We start from the raw sequence: 21,155 nt of genomic DNA on the forward strand, positions 1-21,155 counted from the left end.
TAAGGCTTTACATTCCAAGTATGTATTATGAGTGTCAGGATCTATGAATTATGAGTGTCAGGATGTAAGGAAGTATGAATTATGAGTGTCAGGATGTATGAATTATAAGTGTCAGGACGTAAGGAAGTATGAATTATGAGTGTCAGGATGTAAGGAAGTATGAATTATGAGTGTCAGGATGTAAGGAAGTATGAATTATGAGTGTCAGGATGTATGAATTATGAGTGTCAGGATGTAAGGAAGTATGAATTATGAGTGTCAAGATGTATGAATTATGAGTGTCAGGATGTAAGGAAGTATGAATTATGAGTGTCAGGAAGTAAGGAAGTATGAATTATGAGTGTCAGATGTAAGGAAGTATGAATTATGAGTGTCAGGATGTATGAATTATGAGTGTCAGGATGTAAGGAAGTATGAATTATGAGTGTAAGGAAGTATGAATTATGAGTGTCAGGATGTAAGGAAGTATGAATTATGAGTGTCAGGATGTATGAATTATGAGTGTCAGGATGTAAGGAAGTATGAATTATGAGTGTCAGGATGTAAGGAAGTATGAATTATGAGTGTCAGGATGTAAGAAACAATGAATTATGAGTGTCAGGATGTAAGGAAGTATGAATTATGAGTGTCAGGATGTAAGGAAGTATGAATAATGAGTGTCAGGATGTAAGGAAGTATGAATAATAAGTGTCAGGATGATCATTGGAAATGTAGGGAAGTATGTATTCTTTTATGCACATTCTTAATTTAGTCTGAACTTGTGTTTTGCATCGTTGTCTTGAAAGCACTGTGCGTGTGTCTCATCACACAACTAACAAAGTCTGCTTGCTCCTTTGATCCCCTCCCCCAAGGTCAGGCACAAACACGTCCTTGCGGTTAATGATCCGAGAGATATGCTGTCAGGCATCATGGCATCTCCTTCTTGCTCTGAGATTCCCCTTTGCGTCCTCCGGGCACGGGGTCTCTTGTCGCATGACGGCAGTAGCGTCTCTGAAACATGGCGTCGCTATTTTCAAAAAAAGAAAAAAGAAGAAATGTGATTCCTTTCCCTGACGACATATCACTTACACTGCGTCATCTATAGATATATGGTTCAAAAATGAAAAGTAGCTACCCCGCGACGTGCAGGCCTGGCATTATTTTGATTTGGTCTCACCTTTAGGTAGAAGGCAGGTGATCTCCATCTGGCAAGATGTACACAAGATGTGAACTTCTCTGGGTGGCATATCGAATATTTTCCCTATAGTGCATTACTGCGTTAGTGTTTCTATCATAACTCGTACAGTGTGATAACTAACTAGCAGAATTGTACGTAATATGTACAGTACACACACATGTACACCATTCCTGTACCCGTGGGATTCACACGAACACACGCACTTGACCCGACGGATGGGTGTGTCCTTATTGTGGACCAGACCTGACTGCTGCTCGAACATGTATGTACACATACAGGATGACTCATATGGCAGGCCACCACTGACTGATCAGGGAGACACTACCGCCTGAGATGGCTACTGACGGCGACGCAGTGAGCCAGCAGAACAGTGGCTGCTGACGTGCCCCTCCTAGCCCAGGTTGTAGTCTTTTCCTATCTGCCTCACGCATACGCTCTCTACCGTGTACAAGTACACAAAACATGGACAGTATGGAACTTGCACGACTCTTTATTCTTAAATGAGGTCACCTAGAGGCCTACTGTACAGATAGGTGTCAAATTATTCAGATGGAGCCACATTAGTGAAGAACTCTCCCCTTAGTAATGTACAGATAGGTAATTACATACAGAAACACGAAAATGCTCATACACTGAAAACGCACAGACACCCGTACATACACGTACAAAGACCGCATTCATACAAGCATGTACGTGCATACACATTCAAAAACGAATACACGTATTAACTCAGGCACTTGAACACACGTGAAAGCACTCATTACCTTATAGGCTCATTTATATGAACACTTCTAACAAAGCACTCATACATACTCACATGAAGACGTACATAGTAATTACAAAACATTAACACATAAGAGCTGAAAAAAAAATTGTATGGGCAACTTTTGGTGTTCTCTTTTGTTGCAGTTTTTGTCGTTTTTTGAATGTTAATGAAAAGCATATATGGTTGATCAGAATATTTCTTCCTTTTGATTACGCGTTCTTGATTGGCTACGCAAGCATATCTCTATATACTGGCTGAAGTATTTGTCCTTTGGACACGCAGGGAATACGTGGGGAGAATTCTTTCTCCCCTATCCCCTGGGATAATATATATATATATATATATATATATATATATATATATATATATATATATATATATATATATATATATATATATATATATATGGAGAGAGAGAGAGAGAGAGAGAGAGAGAGAGAGAGAGAGAGAGAGAGAGAGAGAGAGAGAGAGAGAGAGAGAGAGAGAAGCAGCGCATAGGTAAGATACAGAGGTGGTCAGAAGGGATAGATAGGGTCGGCAGCATACGCATAAAGACAGTAAAGAAGTACACGAGGCAAGTCGTCACAGTAGACTAGGCCAGTTGCATAACATAATATGAGGTGGTCTGAGGCATCTGGTCGGGGGGGGGGGTGTGTGTGTGTGTGTGTGTGTGTGTGTGTGTGTGTGTGTGTCAGGGTTGCCTAGGCTGTTGGGATCCCCTGGCTACAGGACCACACTTGTCAAGTCACAACCTCATTTGTATTCTTTCGTTGTGGAGCTAATGTGTAGGTCTGGTGTTGCTTGTTGGTTTGGTAAGTCAACTCTCTCCTGAACTGTTATGTTGCCATGGTGACTAGTGCATGACTCCTGTGTTACTGTTGTGGGTAGTGCATGATTTCTATGTTACTGCTGTGGGTAGTGCATGACTCCTGTGATGCTGCTGTGGGTAGTACATGACTCCTGTGATACTGCTGTGGGCAGTGCATGAATACTGCGTTACTGATGTGGGTAGTGCATGAATACTGTGTTACTGATGTGGGTAGTGCCATTCAAGGCAAATCGCATGGTGCCGATTCCAATGGTACCGAATCCAACTGAACCCAATGACCACAGGCCTATTGCGATCTCTTGTACCGTCGTCCAACTGCTCCATAAGATCCTGAGCAGCGGCATCTCGAGCCTCGTCCAGATCGATGGAGCTCAAAAGGAATTCGTTCCCGTGGACGGGATGCCTTGAGAACCTCATGATCTTGGACGCAATTATCGGTCGTGCGCTGGCACACGCTCACGATGTGCACTTGGCATTCCTCGATATGGCCAAAGCATTCGATGGTGTTAATCATAGCACTATCGAGCGGGTCATGTCGCGGAAGGGCATTCCTGCCCTCATCAGGGCATATGTAATGTCGACGTGTGACCGAGCCTTCACCCACATTGAAAGCAACGGCGAGATGTCGAAGATAAGTGACTCGTAGGGTCAAACAGGGGTGACCTGCTATCACCAATCATTTTCAACCTTGTGATTGACGACGGAGTCGCAAGGGTTAAGGAATCTGGTGTGGGGATTGGATTTGGCGACCAGAAGGTTTCAGTACCGGCATTTGCGGACGATTTGGTTCTGGTCGAAAGATGCCGACCAGCCTGCAACAGGCAATGGACATAATGACAGAGACTCTTGCGCGGGGTGGACTTCGAGTAAACCCGGGAAAGTGCCGTTCCCTCAGCATGGAGATCGACGGCAAGCGCAAGACTTGGTACGTTAACAAAGGTAGGACGTTCCGAGTCTTGGGTAGCGCTATCGGCTCAATGAGCGCTGAGGACGATTATAAATACCTCGACGTTCTCGTCGGAGCAGGAAGAAGGCGCAAATCCAACAGTGCCCTGCTACAAGAAGGGCTCCGCAACATCACCAGAGCCCCTCTAAAACCTCAACAACGAATTGCGTTATTTATTGGACACTTAGTGCCAAAGCTCATGCATCGCTTGGTGCTGGGGGAAGTCTATAAGACGCAGCTAGCACGCATGAACAGACAAGTAAGAGTCGCGGTTCGCCGCTAGCTCCGTCTGGCCCATGACGTGCCCTGCGCTACTTCCTACTAGGCGGCAGGAGATGGTGGGCTTGGTATACCGGACTTTGTCCCGACCGTCCGGCTAAATAAACAAGCCAGGTTCGAGAAATTACTCACCTCAACTGACCCGATGATTCAGGCGGTTGTCCGGGAGCCTGCAGTGATGAGCAAGGTGCATCGCTGGGCTGGACCCGCGTGTATTGCTGGTCGGCAGGCGAGTCATAAGCTCGAACGCCATCGCGTATGGAGGGCTAATCTGACCAATGCCGTTGACGGTGCGGGTCTCATTCCATCTACTACCGTGCCTCAGGTCAGTAGATGGGTAAACAGTGGGAAACGCTTTCTCTCCGGGTCTGATTATGTGAAGGTCGTCCAGGTGAGGATTGGCGCCTTACCCACCCCCGACAGGGCTGTTAGATGCCGGCCCGAGATCAACGGCCTCTGTGACATCTGTCACAAGCCCGATACGCTTGGGCATATCGCTCAGGTATGCCAGTGTACCCATGGTGGGAGGGTAAAGAGGCATGACAACATCAGTGCCTATTAAGCTGGTCGGCTGAGGCAAAGGGGATACGAGGTGTCCTGTGAGCCTCGCATTCCGATTGAGGGGTCCTTTAGAAAGCCGGACATCGTAGCTTCTAAAGGCACAGAGGCTGTCATAATTGACACAAGTCTCTGGGGCTCATTTCGCGCTTTCAGCTGCACACCGACACAAGTGCATCTATTACGGCACCCAGGAAGTCCTTCAGGGCGTACGGGATTTCACAGTCAAAGGCACCGTGCATGTGACATCTGCCACATTGAACTGGCGAGGCGCATGGTTCCAAGAAAGTGCGAGTGCTCTCAGAGGGTTAGGGCTTACTTACCGGGACCTTGAGGTGTGCTCAGTAAAAGCCTAACCTGGACCCACTCCCTTCACAGGATGTGGTCCAAGAGCACAGGTTGACAATCGGGCCTGCCTTGTCTATCTGGTGTCGGCCGCCGGGCTGGAGAGTGTGTTTCCCCTTTGTGCGCTTATGGTGAGCGGGATTAGGCTGTTTTCCCGAAGCTACATGAGCAGGTACCAGTTCCTGAGGGCGGGTTGTCGTAGCGAGAAGTGGACGCCTTGGCAAGGTTCGTCTGCTACTCGTACGACAGGCCGCACTGGAAGGTGAGCGGTGCTGGGGGGGTCTTCTGTGTAAGTGAGTATATGTTCGAACCATCGTCTAACTGCCGCCTCTCTACTTACTTCTATCTATGCTATCAGCATTTTTATCTACCATCAACCTCTTAATGTGTCCAAACATTCGTTCCTTAAATCAACAACTTCCTTCACCATGAACACGTAGAGTGTAGGTCACTTACTGATTTCCCCCTAAAATCCGAAAAAGTATGCAGAGTAGTTAGCTTTTCCAGCACATCCCATCATTAATTGGAATCTATGAAGACAGTAGCGCATGACTCATGTGTTGCTATTGTGGGTAGCGCATGAATCCTGTGTTACTGCTGTAGGTAGCGCATGACTCCCGTGTGTTACTGTTGTGGGTGGCACATGACTCCTGTGTTACTGTTGTGGGTAGTGCATGACTCCTGTGTTACTGTTGTGGGTGGCACATGACTCCTGTGTTACTGTTGTGGGTAGTGCATGACTCCTATGTGTTACTGTTTGGAGTAGTGCATGACTCCAGTGTTACTGTTATGGGTAGCGCTTGTCAACTGTCTTACTGCTGTGGTTACTACATGACTTCTGTGTTACTGCTGTGGGTAGCGCATGACTCCTGTGTTACTACTGAAGGGTTCTTAATGTCTCTGGGAATATCAGAGTATATTGAGGCAGTTTCAAGATGTCTTGAGTCTGGTCTGAGTCCTCTGCACTACAGCAGTTTCCACCGTCCTGGTAATGTAAGTGTATCGTTGCGACAGTGTTGTTGAGGACGTTTCTGAGTCTTCTGAATATATATCCAAACGCGGTCATTGTAATGGCATGAATGATATTCTGGTATCTTAGAATTCTTTTTTTTTTTTTTTGAGCACTGTAGTTGAAGGTGTGCGACACTGAATTATCATCCGATGTTGTTGAAGTGTTTCCGAATGACATTAGCTTTGTCTTGTGGCATTCACGCACGTCATGTGCAAGTCACAGAGGTGGACACAGATAGATCGAGATTATCGTTTGCTTAGGCTGTGACTAAGAGAGATGTCTCAGGCCCAGAGGCGATGCTTTTAAATCCGGGCCCTTCAGTCACACCATCACAGTCAACCCATCACAATCAACCCATCACAGTCAACCCATCACAGTCAACCCATCCCCCCCAAGTACCCAATATTTCTTCCTGCCAAGTTATTTCTCGATTTATTATTCTCATTGTCAATTGAATCTCTATAGATAATGCTCTACCGCCTAGGCTTATAACAACGAGCCACAGCACCTAAGTTGTAGTATGCCTTCCCCTCGAATTAACGTGATCACGAGCAAGATCGTTAATCTGGCGAAGACATACTCACGCAAGATGTAGAATGATTCTTGATAAACAACCGAAGGAAATGAGATATGTGAACTTGTGGAGAGTTTAAAGACTTTTATGTTACCAAAATGTTAGTCTCATTGTTTCCTGTTTACTTCTTCAGATATAATATCCGATGGTAAGATTTAGACCTGCTGAACCTTGAAATTCACGGTAGAGATAGCTGGCGAAAAAAAAAAAAAAAAAAAAGAGTAGGGTAGATTAGATCTATGGCGACAGTGTTGTCAGTTAACTAATGCTGTTAGCACTATCTATCATTAGCTCACCACAGCGCTAATCACTGCCTGTCAGTGACGTGACAGCAACTGCACGAGAATACAATACAAATGTCGATCCAATCAAAAGTTCCATTTAGGTTACTTTGTGTATTTACTGATGCAACATTGTCTTGTCACCGGACAGGAGGTTTTCTTGGTGTCGTCTATGTGCAAAACCCTTGCCCTACCCCGAGCGCTTACGGGGCCCGGGCTTTGGTTTGTTGCTTCATTATACACCCGTCCATTTCACAGGGCCTGGACTCAGGTAGCACTGTGGCTGAATGTCTGTCTTGTAGATCGTGGTGCCTGAAGGAGGCTAATGAAAAATTACCCGTGGTAAGTCACCTTTTATTCTGAACTACAATTTACTGTGTTGGTCAGTGGGCAGCTGCTGATGTAAGGGGAAGAATATTGTGAACTGCCGCTTACCTGGGAAGGTCACCGTGGTAAACGTTAGCAGTGAAAATGAAGGTCACCGTCAGTCACATTTGTTGCCGTGATTGTGCCACAAGTTTGTGTTCTTCCGTTGTTTTTCTTGAGGTGTCAAGCAGTGTTTTTGCTGCTGCCGCTGCTATACTAGTACTGCTGATGTTGTCCTGTCGTGTTTCTAGTCTTAAGGAACGAGTCAGGTCTGGTATATATGTGAGAGTCAGGTTCGTAAGAGGCACCTTCTTCATCGTAGTCACATAGGTCTTAAGTGCTACAATTGTCTCCTTAATCAGAGAAATTTGTCCTGAGTAGTCTTATACCATTTCTAAATTACACTCTTTTCTTGCCTCCTTAACCCAGTCAGTGGGAGTCTTCTATGTACCGCTGTTCGCTTGTTTCCGGCAACAGAGGTCAGGTGTTGGTCAATCGTTCCATTAGTGTAGGCAGCAGAGGTAAGTGTAGTGAAGTTGTCACATCAGCAGAGGTCAGGCTTCTCTCCCTGGTAGGCATCGCACACCACCTTCTTCAGGTCCTTTTTAGCTGCATCCCATTGCTCCTCTGTGAACATCTGACGAAGACAGTGATGAATTACTTCACATTGGATGTCATGACCATGTAACTCCACTTTACATCAAAACTATATAAAGGATCATGATTGGTCTTACTGATTTCTTGTGATATAGGCAGCCATCATAGCTGCTGGGCTGTGTGAACAGTAATCGGTGTTTCAGAGTATGTATATAGCTCATCTCTATTTCGCCATCACTTTCCTGTACCTAACTGGAGAACACGCACACACTCACACACACACACACACACACACACACACACACACACACACACACACACACACACACATGACTCTTGCAACACGAGCATCCCTTTTATGTGTTTCCAGAAACGCTCAGGAACCTGGGTTATTAGGGAGCGTTGTTACAGTGATATGACAGTATTCATCTGCTCCCCGTCAGAAGGTCATTTTTAAGCCATGTGAGTGGACATGAATGGAAAGCACAGCAAGTACTGTTGCAACTACAGGACCCTGACTACTGCAACTGCAGGACCATGACTACTGGAATTCTAGGACTTTGACAACTGCAACCCTAGGACCTTGAGTATTGCCACTCCAGGACCTCGGATAAACTTACAAGAAAGGACACAAATTAAGACCTGTGTGAATGAGAACATTGAACAAACTTCGGGAACAAAGACGCAAGCGTTCCAGTTAGTACTGTCTGGAATGAATCTGTACTTAATTTAAACTTGTTCATTAGCATAGAAGGCGTTGGATTCGTTTCTAACAGATGAAAGCAACTGTCCTGTATCCTGAGGTACAAGACTTATGACAGTACAGTCAAAGGGTAACGACAAGTTCAACTGCACACACTCTGACAAGAACGAATCCTTGTTTTACTAGGTAGAGGCAACGGGTGGTGCTGGAAGAGACACACAAGCGTTCACCTTACCGTCACACCATCGCCAGCTGTTTGCCCCACCCATAGTCAATCAGTTCTCTCAACAAATAAGTACTCTTAATCAAGACTCTGCAAGCTCTGCCATAGTTATGCAGCAAAACTAATTTTGCCAATCCCTAGCTACACGTCCGTGAGTGGAATACGGACGAAGAGATTTTGATACCAGATTGATAGTTCTGTGGACTGCGCTACCAGAGTGGGTAGTTGACCTTTAAAATCATGACGACAGGTGGTGTACATTCTGATGAAATATACAATAGGTCCCCTAATGAGCCTCAAATTACTTGGACCTTTTTCTCACTCAAGACGATGAGCGACTCACGTCGTTGATGAGGATCCAGGGGACGTCAGTGAGGCTGGGGACGAGGGCGCCCTGAGCGACGCCCACCTCGTGTTGCAGTCGCCGACCCTCAGCTGAATTGTAGCAGGTCTGTATGTCCTGGAACTCCACGCCAGTTTCAATAGCGCACTGGAAACGTGGCAGAGGGCGAGGTTAGGTCATGAGCTGCTGGGTAAAATAGCACTATAATGTGTGAGGACACAAATGGCGACAATTAAATGTGGACACGACACCTAAAATATAAATCTTGCGTTGACTTAGGTATGTTTTGTCCCTTGAAGGGTGAAGGATTTTTGTGTAGCAACTGTTTAAATGCTCTCTTATTTCACGACGTGAAAAGTGAGCACAGTAATGAATCTTTGACCGTGTAACTGACTGATGGAGACAAATGTATTCACGTCAAAGCAATGTTTAGCACCGCAAATTTCAAAAACGTTTTGTGCAGAGCAGCGTACAGGTGGGCCGGCGGCGGTGCCCGTGAACTTCTTCATGACGCATCTGTTGAAGTCCATCAGCTGACACTCGTCCTCGATGTACTTCTTGGCGCAGGTGAGCATCACGTTGGCCAAACACTCCTCGGGGCCATGCTGACACGTCCAACTGTAGTCATCACCGTTGACGTATTCCTGAAAGAGTGATTTCGTTGTAACAAGCTTGGAATCCTTTCCACAGTGCAAGGATATCATCGACCGAAACCAGTTGAATATCTGCAGTAAACATCGTTATAACATACAATTCTACCACATAGATTTAATGAAGTTTTCGTAATCGTTATCTCATATAGATTAACCGCACTTGAAAAAAGAAAAGGGTGGTATGAAGTAAATATTTGTCGTCGAAAAAGACCCCCTTTTCGTGATTATTTAGTATTCTTTTCCGTGGCGCAATGGTTTACCTTGACCGCTTCATATTCCCTGGTGCAGCTCACCAACAGCACTTTGCCCCCATATATCACTTCAGTCCTATTATACTATCCCATACATAGCCTTTACCCTCCTGAAAGTTCAGGTTTCGATCCCATACACTGCCTCTTTTCGGTGTTCCCTTCCTCCGTCCTCTTCTGCCACGTTGATCATCTTAGTTAACATTCTTCTCTAATCCTCATCATGTGTTCGAGCCCTGTCAGCACATCCTGATCTCTTATCTCCATCAGACCCTGCCTACCACTACGCCTCTCTCTCGCACTGTCATTATCTATACGATCAGTTCGCCTCATCATATGTGATCCTCAGGCATATCACTTCAGGCATGTCCACACCCTCTTTTTGCGTTTGAGGCCTGACTCGCAAATCCTACAAAGAGGTCAGGATTGTCATACCTTCAGACATAACCAATCTTGATCAAAGAGACACTGACTTCTCCCTCAACACACTTCTTGATGCAACCAAGGACTCTCTCTCTCTCTCTCTCTCTCTCTCTCTCTCTCTCTCTCTCTCTCTCTCTCTCTCTCTCTCTCTCTCTCTCTCTCTCTATATATATATATATATATATATATATATATATATATATATATATGTATATATGATTCACTTCAGCCCCCGTGGTGTCATCCTCTGGAACGTTCGCTCCCAGGCACCCTAAAGCACTCCACTTCGTGGGTACTTCCCATTCAAAGTAGCGCGTAAACCATCGTGATCTCACCCCTCCTCCCTCCCTCCCTCCCTCCCCCGTCGTTCACACTTGCTCGGATATTTCTCCTTTCATGCCACCTCCCATTTTCATCACCAGCTTATGGATTATCATTTGTCCGGAACCTGCCAACAAAACAGTGTCTTTAGGAAAGACGCTGTGGGACATCTTTTCTCTACGTACACTATGAGCCACGCGATTCGTATCACAGTGCTAATATGAGTGAACCTCACAGACACATTATCTGAAGCCTTGATGGTAACTGAAGATGGCTTCATTACTAACGAAGTAAATCGAATGGAAAAAGAATCATTACATTGTTGTGTGTGTGTGTGTGTGTGTGTGTGTGTGTGTGTGTGTGTGTGTGTGTGTTACCAGCAAATAGTATCATGTATGTTTGTGTGTGTCATACAAATGAAGATAACAAACCTAAGAGCACTGAAGAACACTATTCCATACAGACGTACCTTACTCTTCCCGTAGGAGTTGAAGTCCATACAGACGTACCTTACTCTTCCCGTAGGAGTTGAAGTCCAGATCGATGATGTCGCTTAAGTTCGTCCACAGAGGGTAGAGCTGGCGGAGGAGGAAGGTACGGCTGTCGATACACAGGCTCTCCTGGTACACCGTCACCTTCACCTTGGCCGCGTCCTGCGGGGGGAGGGAAGGACCCGGTCAACACACAAGGTAAGAGTTCCATGACTGCATGTTTTCACGAAATATTATAATCATTGTTTCAGTATTCTTGTCGTTAATGGAAAAAGTTTCGTGTATTTCTTCGCTTCCTTGCGCCATTTTTGTTAGGTCCTCTCCTATAAAAGAGGAGTTGCTATGATAATCGAGAATCTTAAAAATATCTTATCTAATCTGCGAAAAGAGGATACTTATGACATGGCGGGAGTCTGAAGAAGAAGATTCTTCACTGCTTTTGTCCATGTGTTGTTTCAGTAACGCTTTAGGACGACAGTTTAAACAGCGAGTCGATTATCATTTTAGAAACTCGTTGTTACTATATTTTCATAATTCTAAAGGAAAATCTAGGAGAGTTTTATGACTATGGTTTATTAATAAGCCCCAAAGCCAAAGATTCTGGAAGAAACACTTTTTCTGTGCATGCTTATCCTTAGCGACGCATGCGCATTCCGGGAAATTCGGATCATTCGTGGGGAGGTAGACTGTCATGGTCCAGGCTGTTCGTTCAAAGTCTGCGATTTATTGTCAGTCACCGTTGATCGTCATCGGGTTTTGGCAATTATTTATGGATATGATTGTGTGAAACAGAAAGTGTAGGGTCTTAGGTGTTCTTTGAATATTAATGAGAATAATACTTCGTACAGATTTTGTGAGAGACATCCGGGTGTTAAATAAAGTTGACTGATTCGACTGTTGTATCCCCACATTTTCCTTAGACTTAAAAGCTCTTTTTATTTTCTCTCAGACTGTCAATTAATCGACTTATCCTACTGAAGAAAAGTTGCACTAGTTAGCGAGGTTCCTCCGTTCCTTTGGTCGGATGTTGGAAAAAAAGAAAAAATAGATTCGTTTTCCCGAGATGTAACGAGACTCATATTCAAATCAAGAATCCACTTCTCACAATTCAGAATATATACTGACAGGTATCTCGACAATCACAGCTAGTCTTCTTTAAGGTAAAGTCGAGTAATCTACAAACAGAATAGCAAAAGGTAGGTAGAAAATCACTCCTTTTTTTTTTTTCAACCGGTTTTTGCTGGTCTCTCGGTAACTGCCCTTTTATTTTTAAGCGCACAGTTAAATGTCATAAACATTTGCTCCACGGAATACCCGCAAGCTCACATCACCAGCAATGTATTAAGTTATAAGCACCACTTGCACCCCAGCGCGTTACTTGATGGCAGACGTACTATCTCGTCATGCGCATTACTATCCGTCAGACGCATTACCTCGTCATGCGCATTACTATCCGTCAGACGCATTACCTCGTCATGCGCATTACTATCCGTCAGACGCATTACCTCGTCATGCGCATTACTTGCCGTTAGTCACACTACCCCGTCAGCGTATCTCGTCATGCATGCTACTCGCAATTTCCCTATATGATTTATCGTCTCTTTTTCCGGGGGCTGGCCACGTTGCGTGTCATAGGGTGAGTAATGGTGTGTCGGGCGAGGTTATCCCTGCTCATCCCCACTCCCAGCACCTCCCGGGTTAACGTAGGTTACATTCTAATGAAGCACATTCACGACACACCTGGTCAAGCAGGTCTTTGCGCCAGCCGTCCTTACGCAAGTGTGGGATTGGGGTAGAGGGGAGAAATACATGTGCCTCCCTGATAAAGTGATTAGCGTTGTAACACAGCATATCGAGCGGGCCCGGGTTCCAGTCCCGGATACGACAGTCGGCTCACAATCTGCTCATCCTCATCTTTAAAGTTGGTCAGTGGGTAGATACCTGGCGTCAGTTAAGGTGTTGATATGTGGTTACATACATAATGTTAATACATGGTAGTGAAATTTTCCCCATAACACACAAATGCATTAAACACACTGATACACACGCACACACACACGCATATATATATATATATATATATATATATATATATATATATATATATATATATATATATATATATATATATTTTTTTTTTTTTTTTTTTTTTCTTTTTTTTTTTTTTTTTGCTGTGTCGCTGTCTCCCGCGTTTGCGAGGTAGCGCAGGGAAACAGACGAAAGAAATGGCCCAACCCACCCCCATACACATGTATATACATACGTCCACACACGCAAATATACATACCTACACAGATTTCCATGGTTTACCCCAGACGCTTCACATGCCTTGATTCAATCCACTGACAGCACGTCAACCCCGGTATACCACATCGCTCCAATTCACTCTATTCCTTGCCCTCCTTTCACCCTTTCACACAAAATCTTTTTCACTCCATCTTTCCACCTCCAATTTGGTCTGCCTCTTCTCCTCGTTCCCTCCACCTCCGACACATATATCCTCTTGGTCAATCTTTCCTCACTCATTCTCTCCATGTGCCCAAACCACTTCAAAACACCCTCTTCTGCTCTCTCAACCACGCTCTTTTTATTTCCACACATCTCTCTTACCCTTACATTACTCACTCGATCAAACCACCTCACACCACACATTGTCCTCAAACATCTCATTTCCAGCACATCCATCCTCCTGCGCACAACTCTATCCATAGCCCACGCCTCGCAACCATACAACATTGTTGGAACCACTATTCCTTCAAACATAGCCATTTTTGCTTTCCGAGATAATGTTCTCGACTTCCATACATTCTTCAAGGCCCCCAGAATTTTCGCCCCCTCCCCCACCCTATGATCCACTTCCGCTTCCATGGTTCCATCCGCTGCCAGATCCACTCCCAGATATCTAAAACACTTCACTTCCTCCAGTTTTTCTCCATTCAAACTCACCTCCCAATTGACTTGACCCTCAACCCTACTGTACCTAATAACCTTGCTCTTATTCACATTGACTCTTAACTTTCTTCTTCCACACACTTTACCAAACTCAGTCACCAGCTATATATATATATATATATATATATATATATATATATATATATATATATATATATATATATATATATATATATATATAAATTATATGGTAAATTATATGGGAGGGTATTGATTGAGAGGGTGAGGGCATGTACAGAGCATCAGATTGGGGAAGAGCAGTGTGGTTTCAGAAGTGGTAGAGGATGTGTGGATCAGGTGTTTGCTTTGAAGAATGTATGTGAGAAATACTTAGAAAAGCAAATGGATTTGTATGTAGCATTTATGGATCTGGAGAAGGCATATGATAGAGTTGAAAGAGATGCTGTGTGGAAGGTATTAAGAATATATGGTGTGGGAGGCAAGTTGTTAGAAGCAGTGAAAAGTTTTTATCGAGGGTGTAAGGCATGTGTACGTGTAGGAAGAGAGGAAAGTGATTGGTTCTCAGTGAATGTAGGTTTGCGGCAGGGATGTGTGATGTCTCCATGGTTGCTTAATTTGTTTATGGATGGGGTTGTTAGGGACGTGAATGCAAGTGTTTTGGAAAGAGGGGCAAGTATGCAGTCTATTGTGGATGAGAGAGCTTGGGAAGTGAGTCAGTTGTTGTTGGCTGATGATACAGCGCTGGTGGATGATTCATGTGAGAAACTGCAGAAGCAGGTGACTGAGTTTGGTAAAGTGTGTGAAAGAAGAAAGTTAAGAGTAAATGTGAATAAGAGCAAGGTTATTGGGTACAGTAGGGTTGAGGGTCAAGTCAATTGGGAGGTAAGTTTGAATGGAGAAAAACTGGAGGAAGTAAAGTGTTTTAGATATCTGGGAGTGGATCTGGCAGCGGATGGAACCATGGAAGCGGAAGTGAATCATAGGGTGGGGGAGGGGGCGAAAATCCTGGGAGCCTTGAAGAATGTGTGGAAGTCGAGAACATTATCTCGGAAAGCAAAAATGGCTATGTTTGAAGGAATAGTGGTTCCAACAATGTTGTATGGTTGCGAGGCGTGGGCTATGGATAGAGTTGTGCGCAGGAGGGTGGATGTGCTGGAAATGAGATGTTTGAGGACAATGTGTGGTGTGAGGTGGTTTGATCGAGTAAGTAATGTAAGGGTAAGAGAGATGTGTGGAAATAAAAAGAGCGTGGTTGAGAGAGCAGAAGAGGGTGTTTTGAAATGGTTTGGGCACATGGAGAGAATGAGTGAGGAAAGATTGACCAAGAGGATATATGTGTCGGAGGTGGAGGGAACGAAGAGAAGTGGGAGACCAAATTGGAGGTGGAAAGATGGAGTGAAAAAGATTTTGAGTGATCGGGGCCTGAACATGCAGGGGGGTGAAAGGCGGGCAAGGAATAGAGTGAATTGTATCGATTTGGTATACCGGGGTTGACGTGCTGTCAGTGGATTGAATCAGGGCATGTGAAGCGTCTGGGGTGAACCATGGAAAGTTGTGTGGGGCCTGGATGTGGAAAGGGAGCTGTGGTTTCGGGCATTATTGCATTAGAGCTAGAGGCTGTTTGAACGAATGGGGCCTTTGTTGTCTTTTCCTAGCGCTACCTCGCACACATGAGGGGGGAGGGGGATGGTATTCCGTGTGTGGCGAGGTGGCGATGAGAATGAATAAAGGCAGACAGTGTGAATTGTGTGCATGTGTATATATTTATGTGTCTGTGTGTGTATATATATGTGTACATTGAGATGTATAGGTATGTATATTTGCGTGTGTGGACGTGTATGTATATACATGTGTATGGTTGTGGGTTGGGCCATTTTCTTTGGTCTGTTTCCTTGCGCTACCTCGCAAACGCGGGAGACAGCGACAAAGCAAAATAAAATAAATAAATATATATATATATATATATATATATATACATATATATATATATATATATATATATATATATATATATATGTATATATATATATATATATATATATATATATATATATATATATATATATATATATATATATATATATATATATATATATATAAATATATTCATATATTCATTTATTTATATATTTATTATACTTTGTCGCTGTCTCCCGCGTTAGCGAGGTAGCACAAGGAAACAGACGAAAGAATGGCCCAACCCACCCACATACACATGTATATACATACACGTCCACGCACGCACGTATACATGCCTATACATCTCAACATCTACATATATATATATATATATATATATATATATATATATATATATATATATATATATATATATATATATATATATATATATATATATATATATATACACACTCACAGACATATACATATATACACATGTACATAATTCACACTGTCTGCCCTTATTAATTCCGTAACCACCCCGCCACATAATGATATATATATATATATATATATATATATATATATATATATATATATATATATATATATATATATATATATATATATAAAATGTCAGGGGTTACTGAGAGGACAAGAGCAAGGGAAGGAGTAGCACAACTCCTAAAACAGGAGTGGTGGGAGTATGTGATAAGGTGTAAGAAAGTAAACTCTAGATTGATTTAGGTGAAACTGAAAGTGGATGGAGAGAGATGGGTGATTATTGGTGCATATGCACCTGGGCATGAGAAGAAAGATTATGAGAGGCAAGTGTTTTGGGAGCAGCTGAGTGAGTGTGTTAGTAGTTTTGATGCACGAGACCGGGCTATAGTGATGTGTGATTTGAATGCAAAGGTGAGTAACGTGGCAGTTGAGGGAATAATTGGTGTTGATGGGGTGTTCGGTGTTGTAAATGGAAATGGTGAAGATCTTGTAGATTTATGTGCTGAAAGAGGACTGGCGATTGGGAATACCTGGTTTAAAAAGAGAGATATACATAAGTATACGTATGTAAGTAGGAGAGATGGCCAGAGAGCGTTACTGGATTACGTGTTAATTGATAGGCGCGCGAAAGAGAGACTTTTGGACGTTAATGTGCTGAGAGGTACAACTGGAGTGTGGTTGAGAGAGCAGAAGAGGGTGTTTTGAAATGGTTTGGTCACATGGAGAGAATGAGTGAGGAAAGATTGACAGAAAGGATATATGTGTCAGAGGTGGAGGAAACGAGGAGAGGTGGGCGACCAAATTGGAGGTGGAAAGATTGAGTGAAAAAGATTTTGAGTGATCGGGGCCTGAACATGCAGGAGAGTGTAAGGCGTGCAAGGAATAGAGTGAATTGGAACGATGTGGTATACCGGGGTCGACGTGCTGTCAATGGATTAAACCAGGGCATGTGAAGCGTTTGGGGTAAACCATGGAAAGTTCTGTAGGGCCTGGATGTGGAAAAGGAGCTGTGGTTTCGGTGCATTATACATGACAGCTAGAGACTGAGTGTGAACGAATGTAGCCTTTGTTGTCTTTTCCTAGCGCTACCTCGCGCACATTCGGGGGCAGGGGGGGGGGGGGGGAGTTATTTCATGTGTGGCGGGGTGGCGACGGGAATGAATAAGGGCAGACAGTATTTGAGATGTATAGGTATGTATATGTGCGTGTGTGGACTCGTATGTATATACATGTGTATGTGGGTGGGTTGGGCCATTCTTTCGTCTGTTTCCTTGCGCTACCTCGCTAACGCGGGGGACAGCGACAAAGTATAATAAATGAAATATATATATATATATATATATATATATATATATATATATATATATATATATATATATATATATATATATGATACCCTCCAACAGCAAGGATTCGAACCACTATCATTTCTGTGGGATCTGGGATCTGGCTGTTTGTGATGGTGGAAGATATCAGAAACTCACAGATTAGTGTGATAAAAGTTAGATGGTTTAAAGAGAATAACAGCATGTTGTCAGTTCGACTAAGTAGGCGCAAATAACGTAAGTCGTGGACTTGAAGCGAGATGTTTATTAAAGCTATTCTTTATCGTATCAATAGTCCTGCATTCATCCATTCTCGTTGGTAAATCCTTTCATATATTTAGTCTTATTGAAGTAAAAGTCCTTCTCCGCATTCGTGATAAAACGTTTGCTCACGAGTTTGTATCTTTTGATACAAATCATATGTATCAACTCTTAAGTTACTTGTTAGATCAAGATTATCAAAACCTTTGATAATTATGAATGCTCGTATCAGATCAGCTATTAACCTTCTCTTTTCTAAGATAGTGAGATTCAAGTCGACGAATATACCTTTAGGTCGGAAATGAATCTGACATCACTGAGACGCGACTGAATAAAAGAAAAAAAAAATAAGTTCTTGAACTTCGTTTGATAACATGCAGTGATTATAATCCATCCGGCTGAGATCTTGTGCTTGTTCGTGCTCCAGATGGAGGAAAATCCTCTCCCTCTTTTATATGTCTTGTTATTACAATCTCAAGTTTACATTATGTTCCAGACATAACCATTACGTAGCCGTAACAAACGGGACTCTCATAACACAGTCCCCAACCCACCATGATTTTAAAAAATGACAGCACTTCATGGATGAATTACTCTCAGTATTACTGCTTAAATCTTCACCATCACAGGTCAGGATTTGCTAGTCAGATGCTTATATGCTGCACAGTCAACAGATGGCGAGTCAGGGCGCATTATACTTCCTATACATTAACTGTTAAATCTGAGGGGCATGTCTGTGGTAAGGGAAGGAGAGATATAGGTCAAAGGTTTTTTCGTCCCAGGAACATCAGCCGCGGGGAACCTCTGGCAGCCTTCGGTCCGATGTTTAGCAAATTCCTCCCATGTTTTGTAAGCGAAGGATTCCGTCAGTCTGTGACATGCTAACAACATCGGGCAACCTAGCATCGTCAAGTCACTAGTAATCGTTGTTTGACTAGGCTATTTTCGCCGTCATTCTGATCGTCTAGGCTGTTTTTCCCTTCTTCTCAAATTTGGCGAACACATCGCACATGTGCTTCCTGATCAACTCGGCTATTTCCCCGTCATTCAAAAATTTGGCGAACACATCGCACATGTGCTCCCTGACGTACAGCAGGAAACATAGTGTCAAACTTGCTTACTTCGCCACGGTTCTCGAGACTTCGAGTTTGCTAGACTCTACGTGGAACACCCACAACACAACTGCAAAACGAAATGAATCTTGACCGGAGATGAAGGTGGTAAGATAACCATTGTTATAGAAGTGTACATACGAACTTACTTTTTCGTGTCTACTGACATACGTATGGATGATAAGAGTATTACTTTCCACGACGAAGGATAACAAGATTTTTTTTCTAAGATTATCGTAGTTTGACCAGAGGAGAAAGACTGCCGACAGTTTTGGGGAAATTAAGATTCGTAACACCAGCGCTGTAGGGTCTGTATAAGGCAGCGGTGTTCTTCCAAACACATTTTGAAAGTCCTTTTGGCGGTGTTCTTCCAAACACATTTTGAACGTCCTGTCTATCTGATCACGCACTGCATCATTATCTTTAAAAGATGAAATCGTTTTTCGATGACCGACTCACTGGATTGGCAGCGGTGAGAGTAAGCAGAAGCAGTAGAGGAAGGCAGCAGCGATGATGCAGCTGCGGTAACATCTGCTAGTCTCATCATGGTGGCGTGTGAAGACCTAGTGCTGGGGACTGACCAGCCTGCCATTACCACGTTTATATTACCCCTGTGACGTCACTAAGGGGGGGAGGAGCTATATCAGGGATATATGTGACTACATAATTAGAGAGAGAGAGAGAGAGAGAGAGAGAGAGAGAGAGAGAGAGAGAGAGAGAGAGAGAGAGAGAGAGAGAGACCCCACTTGTGTTTACTCATCCCGCCTCAGAACTACGTCCACACAAGCATCGTCTCGTCGCCCACGTCACGTCCTCGCCGATGTCATGCCCACACCCACATCACGCCCACACATCCGTCACGTTCTCATTCATGTCATGCCCACACTTACGTCAAGTCCACACCTGTGTCACGTCTTCACCCCCACGTCACATCCACACCCATGTAACATCAACACCTTACGTCATGTCTACGCTTATATTAGTTAAAGGCTTAGTCTTAATAACCAGTTTGTTGAATATCGTTTACAAGGGGAAGATTAGGTCGTTAACTTGGGGCAACATTCTTGCATGCAACCTGATATGTTTACGAAGGTCGGCCAACAATGAATGGTTTGCGTGCTGTGCGTTTTGACAGGCTCCTCTGAGCGTCTCTACACGTGTGTTTTGTATAAAGCATCCCTTGTGGAGCAGGCTCGTCCCCGTCTGTGAGGACGTCTTGTACAATTCTCAGTCATTCATTCCTCGAAGGCTCAGATTAGGGTGTCTAAATGTGTGTAAATGTAGCCAAGATGAGAAAAGAGGAGATAGGTAGTATGTTTGAAGAAAAGGAACCTGGATGTTTTGGTTCTGAGTGAAACGAAGCTCAGTGATAAAGGGGAAGAGTGGTTTGGGAATGCTCTGGGAGTAAAGTCAGGGGTTGGTGAGAGGACAAGATCAAAGGAAGGAGTAGCACTACTCCTGAAGCAGGTTGTGGGAGTGTGTGATAGAATGTAAGAGAGTAAAATCTTGATTGATATGGGTAACACTGAAATTGGATGGAGAGAGATGGGTGATTATTGGTACATATGCACCAGGGCATAAGAAGAAAGATCATGAGAGGCAAGTGTTTTAGGAGCAGCTGAGTGCGTGAGTTAGCAGCTTTGATGCACGAGACCGGGTTGTAGTGATGGGTGATTTGAATGCAAAGGTGCGTAATGTGGCAGTTGAGGGAACAATTGGTGTACATGGGGTGTTCAGTGTTGTAAATAGAAATGGTGAAAAGCTTGTAGATTTGTGTGTTAAAAAAGGACTGGTGATTGGGAATACCTGGTTTAAAAAGAGAGATGTATACATAAGTATACGTATGTAAGTAGGAGAGATGACCAGAGAGCGTTATTGGATTACGTGTGAATTGATAGGCGCGTGAAAGAGAGACTTTTGGATGTCCATGTGCTGAGAGGTGAACTGGGGGGATGTCTGATCATTATCTTGTGGAGGCGAAGGTGAAGATTTGGAGAGGTTTG

At 43.7% G+C, this 21,155-nt stretch overlaps 1 protein-coding gene across 1 annotated transcript; it reads right to left on the reverse strand.

The window, feature by feature from the left end:
* Positions 1-7,107: 7,107 nt before the first annotated feature.
* On the reverse strand, positions 7,108-19,751 carry LOC139750663 (GILT-like protein 1). The gene is made up of 5 exons (XM_071665340.1): positions 19,612-19,751; positions 11,154-11,297; positions 9,473-9,643; positions 9,000-9,146; positions 7,108-7,770 (listed from the first exon to the last, which is right to left on the reverse strand). The coding sequence occupies exons 1-5, from the start codon at positions 19,681-19,683 to the stop codon at positions 7,678-7,680; spliced, it is 627 nt and encodes a 208-aa protein (XP_071521441.1). The 5' UTR covers positions 19,684-19,751; the 3' UTR covers positions 7,108-7,677.
* Between the last annotated feature and the right edge of the window lie 1,404 nt (positions 19,752-21,155).

The sequence above is a fragment of the Panulirus ornatus genome, chromosome 10, assembly GCF_036320965.1.
Source record: "Panulirus ornatus isolate Po-2019 chromosome 10, ASM3632096v1, whole genome shotgun sequence".
Classification (NCBI taxonomy): domain Eukaryota; kingdom Metazoa; phylum Arthropoda; class Malacostraca; order Decapoda; family Palinuridae; genus Panulirus; species Panulirus ornatus.